Raw genomic sequence first — 10,810 nt, forward strand, 5'->3', positions numbered from 1 at the left:
GTGAAACTTCTTTTTGACACTTCTTTCCCCCTGGGAAATGATGTTCTTATGACACTTCTTCAAGACCCATATCAAGTCCACTTCCCAAAGCCCAGCCTGAGCATCCTGGCTGAGTACTTGGAAGACGGAAGGGCAGAAAAGAAATAGCCTAGATCCTTCAGTGGGGTGTTGCTTCTAATTTACTAGGAAGTACTGGACATGCACAAGAGCTCACCCAGCATCATCCTTTCCCCTCATCCCATCACAACTTTAAGTGCTTGTAACAGGGGGCGCGCTCGGGACTGTTCTCAGAGTGGCCCGCCCACCTGTTCGTGGACCAACTGCCCACATTCTCACCCACCACGCCTTGTTGTTAATTATTTCAATAGATGGTAATTAGCGGGAGGCTGCCCATTTTCTGCCCCGATGCCAGGGGGTGCTATCTGCGGCTCCTTTCCTCCCCTACACTGCAGCCCAAGCCTTGCAGATGGCATCTTGATGTTCACATAATCACCGGCCCCCACTCTTTGGGCCCCAGAATCCTACTATTGGACCCCACCTGGATTCCTCCCCTTCAGGCGGCCTCTTCCGCCATCATACTGGGCAGCATAGCTCCCTGAGCTGGTTCCCCTTTGGGTGTGGTCCCCCCACCGAGACCTTTGGCTCATCTAGCCCTGGCCCACCTCCAGGCCAGTCAGGACCCCAGGCCCTCAGCTTTTGGGCGTCCCTCGCAGTGGGCCCCCGGCCCTTCGACCCTTCCAGTCCTGGTGCCAGCGTGGGCCAGTCAGGGGAAACTCACACAGGCCTTGAGTCTATGGCCCTTTCCTCACTCTCTGAGGGTCCACCGTCTGGGCCCTCCAAACAAAGGGGTAACCCACCCAGTCATGGGGGCTAGGGATTAAGGCACCCCGACCCGCCTTTCACTGGAGTGGTAACTGGCCTGGCATTTCCTGGGGGCTCCCACACCACTGGGAGCCCGCCCCCCCACTAAATCTAAAAGGGCTGCCCTCATTAGTCACCTGGCGCCTGCCAGCTCCAGGCCCTTGAAGTGGCAGGCACACACAGTGCCCTGCCACAGTGCCATCTTCAGTTCCCTGCAGGCACCCTAATGAAACTGGGATCCTTGCTGCACTGGGTACACAACCTCCCTGAATCTTGCCTCTCCTTTAGGCAGCAGAGGTCCCATTGGTGTTGCCTGTGGAGGTTTTTCAGTCCCACTGAGGCAAGAACAAGATGTGCCTGTCAGGGAATCTGTACAGTATTCTTCATCCATAGAAAAATCTGATCATCTGCAGTGTAGTTAGTTCGATACTGTGTGTACACCAAAGGGGGGTGTGTGCAGCACTGTATGTGTCAGTGACCAAAGGAGATATTAACAACTGCGTGGATAAAACTTAGCTATGCAGTTCTCATTTACAGTGTTGTAAGTTGCATACCTAACATCCATTGCTGCTATCTGAAAATATTCTTCTAGACAGCTGCACTCTAAAAAATGAAAGTTTGAGCAGGCCAGATTTTCTTTCAAAACCACCTTTCTGAAAACAAACTGGAACCCAGCTGTGTCAGTGAGACATTTGAGTTTCCAGAGCAGTAGATCAGATAGCTGAAATACATGCATTAAAACAGAAAAATTCCAAACATACTGGACATTAATTTCTTCTGTAAACAGAGTTTTTAGGTTTCATCTCCAAGGAGATAAGCAGTTACCCTCTAAATGAGCTTCAGTTGAACATTTTTATTGCCAAATTCTGCTGCTTTGATATGTTTTGAGTTTGTTCTGTGGAGAATTGATTCAAGGGGGTTGTGTATTTCAGCTGCATAATTTCTAGTGTTAGTTTCTAATAGTATGATTATGCTCATCTCACACAAGAGCAAGTAAGAAGGTTCATATACTGATACATATTTTTTAAAAACCCACTTTCAGGGGTTTCATTCTGTAATGTTTCTTGACTGTTTATCATCTTTAAACACAAAAAAAAAACAAAGAAACCCCAACCCTGTGCTGCCTCTAAACTGTTCTCCTAGATAATATGCTCAGCTTTGTACCCATGTTACTGTCACCCTCATTTTCCCCAGACTCCCCATTGTGTTCTACATCACCTGTCACAACATGCCCTTATTTAGATTGTACACTCCCTGGGGCAGGGATTATGTTTGTGCTCCCAGGAACCAAATCCTGTTTGAATTGACCCTGGACATTACTTCAATATGAATAATTAATAATAGATTTGTCAATCTTAAGTATATAAAGAAAATTAATGTTTATAAATAATTTAAATACCTGTTAAAGAACCTAAATTTTTTGTTTTAGGTCAGTGATCCAGTGGCTGCTGAGTTCAGCTTGAATACCCAGATGTACCTCCTTTCTAAGAAGAATCTCTGGTTATCTGATGGATCAGTGGGATTTGGACAGGAGAGCGATGTTGCTTTCACAGAAGGTATATTTGTACTTAGATAATGCATGCCAGAAGGCCAGGCTTGCAAAAATATTAGCTGCCTGCATGGCCAGATCTAGGTTATTGAAATGTGTGGTATGGTGCATCATCAAATAACACATACTTTCTCCAATTAAAAAGAAACTAGCAGATTTACTAATGTGCTAGGGGCCCAGAGTTATATTATTCAGGCCCCTTCTGCACATTACAGGTAGCACACAATTAACTGGGTAATTGTGCAATTACCTTGACACCAGCTACATGTGCAAAGTACCTATCACTCCATAAAGAGCTCCAATCAGCTATAAAGTTAGACCTTGAAAATGTGTGCTAACTTTATAGCTGCTTGCTATGGAGCTTTAATTTGCACATGTAGCAGGGTCCCTCTTATGGCTGGGAGCCCCGTCTGCTAATGGGACTTCCAGTCACAGGGGTGCACCATACCCAGCTGGGGTTGGGAGTCCTGCAACTGAAGGGACTCGCAACCCCAGCAGCTACCATATCAGGGTCCCAGCATCACCCTTCAGCTACTGGGTCCCCACAGTGGGCCTCTGGGTGCCAGGACACAACTGGGTCCCAGTAGCTGTGAGATACAGCTGTGACCTCCCAGGAGTCCCCAGGACTGGGAGATGCAGTTTCCCAATGTCCCAGGCTCAGTGGTGCGTGAAATCCCCAGGGCTGGGAGGTTGCAGCTATTACCATCTCCTAGCCTCAGGGGTGTGTGAAAGCCCTGAGGCTGGGAGATCATGGCAGCTGTGTCTCCAAGCCACAAGGGGACATGGAGGACCCCATGGCTGGGAGCCACTCACCTGAGGGGCTGCCATCCACAGGAGCTTGCTTTTTGCCAGGGAGCCCTGCACTGGCAATAAGGCCTGATGAGATCTAATGTATGATCCAACAGTTGTGCCTCTTGCCATGCATGTGTGCCATGGCAGGAGTCATGATTATGTGGTTCGTGCACTAGATCCTGTTTTGCCTCCATGTCTGGAAGAGCCCTCAGTTTCAAATCCAAGCAAAAACAAATATAACTGGGTCTGGGGAGTGTGGTGGCTGCCAGCTCCAGAGTGGGCCAGGTACCTGGTGCCAGGGGAGGCCCTGAATAGAGGGAGCAGAGTCCATTATGGTCATACCCTCCAGGCACACTCCTTGGATGCACTCCCAAGACACTGTTGTAAAACTACTTTGTAAGCCAGGCTCAGATCCCTGCTACCTTCTGCCCAGTGGGAAAATCTGCTTGGGTTTCAGGCCAGTTTTACCTTAGAGCACTGTAAAAAAAACTGGAGCACAGCTCATAATCAAGACCAATTTAATAATAGTATTATAATGTCAGATTACATATAATTTCACTGTACTTGAGTGTGGCTATGACCAGGTCATTTGATAAAGTGAGACCCTTGCCTTACAAAATGGCAGTATTTAATACATTTTTGTTTTCAGGTGATATTATATATGTTCGGGTGATGGTGGATCCAGTGCAGAACTTGGGTGATTCCTTCTACTGTAGCATTGAGAAGGTTTTCCTTTGTACTGGAGCTGATGGATATGTACCCAAGTACAATCCACCTGACACTGAATATGGCTGTTTAGCTGATTCTCCATCCCTCTTATACAGATTTAAGATAGTGGTAAGACTTTTTGTTTTAATCAGAAGCATGTGTTATGTTTTCAGCTGTTTTACTGAATTAGTTTACTGAGCCTGCTGTAAGGCCATGTCTCTTAAAAATAAGTCTACTAGTTTCCATCACATTTTTTACTCTAGTGCTAGCCTAGTAGTATAGGATGATTAGAGCTTGACACTGTCATCCAAGAATTTCTGCCAAGTGGTTAGCACCTTGTTAGATCCTCCATGATATCTTATACATCTTACCTGTTAAAGATAACAATATGGAAACATAGAACTGGATTGGATTTTTGGGCCAGTGACTCCAGCTCCCCCTGTCCATGGATTGAGACCTTGTAGTGGTAGAGAGACTTGTATGTGCCAATAATCCTCAAAGCTATGTCACCTGGAGTCTCTCACTCCTGGCAGGGTCACCCCTGGCAAACAGACCTAAAGGGATGTTCCAGACATACCTCAGTCCAACCCCAAGTTCTCAATAACAGACAAAGCAGATGTGGATGTCAGGATCTCAAGAGCTGCAAAACCAGAAGATGGTTGCAGCAAGACGGAGGTCTCCCACCATCTTGGGTTCTCCCTTGGCACTAGGCACATATCTCCACCTTGTCAAGATTGTGTGGTCCCTTTTTCTGTGCAAAGTCACATGCAAGCTTCTACCACAGGAAACAAAATGGTCTCCTGTACCAATCTTCAAAACCTCCGCATCAAATATAACCACAATTACTTAAGAATAGGATTGACAAGCTGGTCAGTTGACTGATGAATTGACTGCATATTATTAACCAGTCAAAGATTATAGCAGTTTAACAAAAAAAAGTACATTTTTAATAGTTTTCTTGACAGATATATGATTTTTTTTATTGTTCTTTGACATATTTCTTAATGGAAAAATTGTGCTTTTTCTATGTATTATTTACACCTGTTGGCAATGTTTTACAATTTTTGACCAATATTTGACTGGTCAATTGACCAAACTTTATTTGACTGGTTAAAAACTCAACCCTGCTTAAGACCATTTTTTCCTTTTGGATGCACTTAGATCATAGAAAATAACCTGTAGTTGTTATATTCCTGGAAAATCCACTTTCATGTAAATATTCTCATAAAATCATCTTCCCTTGCAGAAATCCATGTGTCTTTCAAATTGAATTAATTTTCTTGTTCACTATTTAGGACAAAGCTCAGCCTGAAACACAAGCCACAAGCTTTGGGGATGTCCTTTTTAATGCAAAACTAGCAATAGATGACCCAGAAGCAATTCCTTTAGTCAACCAACCGGGTTCTGATGGATTTAAAGTAGACTCAACTCCACTGTTTCAGGTGAGTACTACATGAGTTAGTTTCAAGAATTTTGTACTAATCAGAAGATACACAGGAAAGGAATCTTATTCACTTCAATAGGATGAATAAAATCCTTTCTTTCTCTCCATTAATTGTTACCAAGGTTAATTCTCTCACACTTTTCTAGCAAGTTACTGATGTTTATGGACAGTGATCCTCTTCTGACACACCTCAGAAAATCTTTTAGAGTAGCACTTCTTTCCCCTGGACTTTGTATGTCAACCCAACATGAGCTTTTGCATTTTCAGTAAAAATTATGAACAAAAGGTTTGTGAGTTAAGGTTAACATGCTTAGGTGACATGCCTAAGTAGGATGCAGAACTCTATTGCTTTCTTACAAATATTCTGTGCCTTTCAAAACTTGCAAGCATTTGGATGTCTAGAAATTAACAAAGGAGCCAGCCCATATTAAAGACATTTACTTTCTTTTCACTTATTAACTTTCATCCCCCCTAATTTGTTTGATCCATCTAAACTTAATTTGCACCTTTTGCAAATGCAAAAATATATGCAAAGATCCAAATAAATTACTAGAGGAAATGTTGGGTCGCTATTATTTTTTGCCTCTTGAATTATTCCTTGTTATAGACATTTTACTTCTGTGAGGAGTCTTATTGAAACCCCTGGGGCAATCTGAGTAAGGTTGTTACAGTTTGGCCCCTATAAATAATAAAATTTTATTTGCTATTTAACAACTCCATTTCTAACAACCTAGTAATTTGTCTTGCCTTCCTAGACTAGCAGCCCAGTGAGAATGTACATACCACTGTCTCTTGCCAGACAAGAAAGGCAATGGGAATACAAAAGTAAATTGTAGGAAGGCTCCTGGGGACCATGTGTTGTGGTTAATATAGTTCATTAAAACCAGATGTGAGCTGGCTGTGAAAGTCCCAAAGAATTCTATACCCTTGTTTTGGGGACCCAGTCCAACTGTTTGCACAGACCATGGCTCATCCCTGAAGATAGAATGGTCCAAGTATCTCTGCTTCTAAAACAGGACCACAACCCTAGTTCTTATACAAGAAGTCTGGGCATACAATGATGCCTTTCAGTGCATGGATTTCAGGAGCACCATCCTAGTTTCATAGTAGCTAGGGACAGGAGGGACACAAACAGAACATCTAGCCTGACCCCTTGCCACAGGCAGGAATGAATGCTGGGTTCACAAGACCCCAGACAGGTGATCGTCCAACCTCCTCTTGAATTTGCCCAAGGTAGGGGTGAGGACCACTTCTCTGGGAAGCTGGTTCCAGATTTTGGCCACCCTAACTGTAAAATATTGCCTTCTGATCTCTAACCTAAACCTATTCTCCATCAGCTTATTACCATTGTTCCTTGTCACCCCAGGTGGTGCTGGGGAGAAAAGGGCTCTACCTATTTGCTGTTGCTCTCCCCTGATGAGTTTGTAGGCAGCCACCAGGTCCCCCCTCAGCTTCCTCTTGCTGAGGCTGAACAGGTTCAGGTCCCTCAGTCTCTCCTTGTAGGGCCTGTCCTGCTTCCCTCTCACCAAGCGGGTGAAGCCTCCTCTTAACCCTCCAGGCTGGCCACATCCCTTTTGAAGTGCGGCGCCCAGTACTGGATGCAGTACTCCAACTGTGGTCTGACCAAAGTCGCATAGAGGGGGAGTATCACCTCTCTGGACTGGCTTGAGATGCACCTTTGGATGCATGACAAGGTATGGCTGGCCTTGCTGGCTGCGGTCTGGCATTGGCAGCTCATGTTCATCTTGGAGTCAATAATAACTCCAAGATTCCTTTCCACCTCTGTGTTTTCAAGAAGGGAACTCCCCAGCCTGTATGTATGCTGTGGATTCCTTCTCCCAAGGTGCAGCACCCTGCATTTATCTACGTTGAGCCCCATCCTTTTCTCATCTGCCCACTTTTGTAGTCTGTCAAAATCTATTTGCAGCCTCTCTCTCCCTTCAAGTGTGTCCATCTCGCCCCACATCTTAGTGTCATCAGCAAACTTGGACAGCCTGCTTTCCACTCCCTCGTCCAAGTCACTGATGAAGATGATAAACAGTGCGGGCCCAAGGACTGAGCCCTGGGGTACCCCACTGCTCACATCTTGCCAGGTTGAGTACAACCCGTCCACCACTACTCTCTGGGTGCACCCCATCAGCCAATTTTTTACCCATTCGACTGTGTAGGCATCAATGCCACAGTCGCTTAATTTATTGATGAGAATGGGGTGAGAGACAGTGTCAAAGGCCTTCTTAAAGGCTAGAAAGACTACATCCACGGTGACACCATCATCCAAGGATTTAGTTACTTGGTCATAAAAGGCAATCAGGTTGGTCAGGAAGGACCTGCCTTTGATAAACCCATGCTAACAAATGATATTCAGTAGGTGATGATAAAATAGCTGGCAATGTACCTCATAGTTTGTGTTGGTGTTTAATCACTTACTTTGGATAACTTGAAACAAAATATTGTGTCTTCTAGGTGTCTTTAGGTAGAGAATGGTATATACACACAATCTACACTGTAAGATCAAAAGAAAATGCCAACCGAGGTATTGGCAAAAGAAGTGTGGAATACAAGTACCACTCTGTCATCAGTGGTGGGAATTCAGTGCAGATACGCCAGAAGAGAGGGGTCAAAGAATCTCCAGAACTCGCTAAAGAAATCGGGAGAGAAAACAACAGAGGAACAAACATTCAGCACATAGCCCTAGACCGCACCAATAAGAAACAGATTCCCCAGAGGGAAGTTACTGTCAGTGGAATTCTCCCCAGGGAACTGAATAACCGCACCCCAGAAGTCAACATAGTCACAATCATTGGTGGAGTTGCAGCTGTTTTCCTCACCATCTGTTTAGCTGCAATCATTATTTTGCTGTTAAAGCATAAACAGAACTCAGAGAAGGAAGCTGCGAAGGAATCAGGCAGTAGTGAGCCAATGATGCCACCACATAATTACACCAGTGACAGCTCAGAGGTTTGATGACCATGAGACAATACCATGGGAATGGAACCAATCTCCAGAGTGCCTTGAAACAAAATTGAACTGCACCTTGTTAGCAGAAAGTCACCATTACCCGCAGGAATAAAACATTTCCGTGGCTCTAGATGTACTTGAAAATTTTGATTTGAACTCTTGCTACTATTCTCAGACACCAAGGAAGAATCCAAATGAGCCTCCTGTTTTGTACACTAGGCCATCCTGACGCCCTTACATCATGCACTAGTGTTGAGTGGCACTGCAAGAAACTGCATTGTGAGGAAGAGCTTTTTGTTTTGGTTTTGTGAGGTGTTTTTGCATTAAAAAAGAGAAGAAACTTTTCAAAGGTGCTAGTGAGCCCCTCTTTCCAGTCCAAGAGGAAGTCTGCTCTCACTGTCCTCTTGAACACCTAAGAAGTTACAAGGCTTACGCTTTTTAGTCAGGTTTTTAATTTTTCTCCCAAAGACCTAGGGGTTGCTTGTAGTCTGAAGAGTGGCAAAATTCCTCAGGCCTAATTCTTCCCAGGTATAAATCTTTTTGCTTCAGTTAAATTGCACCAAGAATGAATTTCAGCCCTTACATGTAACTGGACTTTTCCAAAAGGCAGCTAGATTAGACAGTACCACATTATAACAAGGCACATATCCTGGTATACATTTACTTTCTCTTTTGTAGGGATTTACAATCAACTCTTTTTTTCTTTATTTAAATTTATATAAAACCAAAGAATATAATAACGTCCAGAAGGAAGCTTGATTTTATAGAAGTAGGACAGTTTTGTCCTCTTAAGTTTATAAAAGCATTGTACAACACATTGTTTTTGTCAGTGCACATCCCATTTTGGGAAATGTGAGCTTTGCTAGCATTTCAGTGTGTGGAGGAAGATTAGTGTTAGATTCAAAGTGCAGAAGACAAAGTTCTGTTTGAACTGAGCCTAGGAGCTGAGATGTTAAATCCAGTGATTAAAAGTTAGTTACCATGTTAGCAGCAACAATGTGAAGAAAAAAAAAAAAGCATTTATTGGGAGAAAGTAGTATTTATTAAAGTTAATGCATAATCATTGCACCTCTTGATGAACATGCTGTTTTTTATGAGTAACTGTACTTTTGGAAGGATGATTCTCTCAGCCATTTTGGTTCAATTGTGTTTCACTGAAGTGTTTTTCAGTGCTTATCTGGCTAAGACAAGATCCATCCAAAAGTATCTTGCCAGCTTCTGGTCCCCAAAAGCTCTGCAATCTTCAGTCCATGCTATGAAAGTTAAACCAGAATGAGTTCAGGATCAGACTCCCAGGATGTTCTAGAATGGTTTTTTCCCCTACACAGAATTCTGAAGAGAAGGAGTTTTGTGGGTGGTATCTTTTATTGTACCAGCTGTATGGCTGGGATAAATTTAGACAAGCTTTCAAATGCAGGACCTGATGGCAAATGCACTGCATTCAAGAGCTTGTCCAAACCTATTCCAACCATGCAGTTGGTTCAGTAAAAGATATCATCCCCAAAAATTCATGCCTTTTTCCAGGACCAATACAGGTACATCACTCCAACAGTATCCCAAAGGAATATATTCCAACCTCTATTGCTCTGGATTTACACTGATTAGATTCCACTGATTTAAAAGGAATGCTCCAGGTTTACCTCAACGTGGATTATATCTGAATGTAGCCCACTGATTCGGGTTTCCTTTTTAGAACTGTATAATTGAAAGACAGTTTCAGCAAGTAAATTCCACTCTTAGAGGTATGTGACCATATCCTATTTAAATCAGCCTGAGAGCAGATAAGCCTTCAATATTACCGAAAATATTTCACTCTTGAAACCATTATTCAGAGAAGTCCAAGAAGCATCCAGTTTACTGTGTCTTTACCCTGCTGAATTCATCATTTATTTGCTCTTTTAATCATAAAATCATAAAGAAGTAGGACTGGAAGGGACCTCCAGAGGTCATCAAGTCCAACTCCTGCCTGAAGCAGGAACATCCCTATCCAAACCATCCCATATAAATACATAATCTGACTTCTTAGTAAAACTACTGTCAACCCTGACACAATACAAAACATAACTCCCTAACCTGCCACAGGTAAAGCAGGGGACCACAGCAGCCAACATCCATCCTGCTTCTGTAAAAGATTGTTAATATACACTCAAAATCCCAGGTAGAGGGCAGGCAACACCCTCTCTCCCCACTCCATTACAGAAGACAGCCCCCCAACCCCAGTCAACACCCTCCCTCCCCACTCCATTACAGAAGACAGCCCCCAACCTGACCATGGGATAAAATTCCTTCCTGACCTCAAATACAGTGACTGGTCTGACCCTGAGTGGAGGGGAGATACCCAGTTATACTCATGGCTTTGGTACCCATGTTCATATGTATGCCAAATTTATCAAAGATTTAACTGGTAGATATTATTTGCATTTAGTCCAAATTTAGAAGTGGTTAAAATAACAACAATAACTTAGGAGCCAATGTCCCTTTGTGTCTGTATACCATTC

The 10,810-nt window shown here is 43.5% G+C and overlaps 1 protein-coding gene across 1 annotated transcript in view; it reads left to right on the plus strand.

The window, feature by feature from the left end:
* Positions 1-10,310, plus strand: part of FREM2 (FRAS1 related extracellular matrix protein 2) — a 207,279-nt gene extending 196,969 nt beyond the window's left edge. Inside the window, exons 23-26 of the mRNA XM_025206643.1 lie at positions 2,291-2,417; positions 3,852-4,039; positions 5,206-5,352; positions 7,818-10,310. Coding sequence (XP_025062428.1) covers positions 2,291-2,417; positions 3,852-4,039; positions 5,206-5,352; positions 7,818-8,318 — 963 coding nt within the window. The 3' untranslated portion in view covers positions 8,319-10,310. The remainder of the gene's footprint in view (positions 1-2,290; positions 2,418-3,851; positions 4,040-5,205; positions 5,353-7,817) is intronic.
* Positions 10,311-10,810: the final 500 nt, after the last annotated feature.

This window comes from Alligator sinensis, unplaced genomic scaffold, assembly GCF_000455745.1.
Source record: "Alligator sinensis unplaced genomic scaffold, ASM45574v1 scaffold1031_1, whole genome shotgun sequence".
NCBI lineage: Eukaryota > Metazoa > Chordata > Crocodylia > Alligatoridae > Alligator > Alligator sinensis.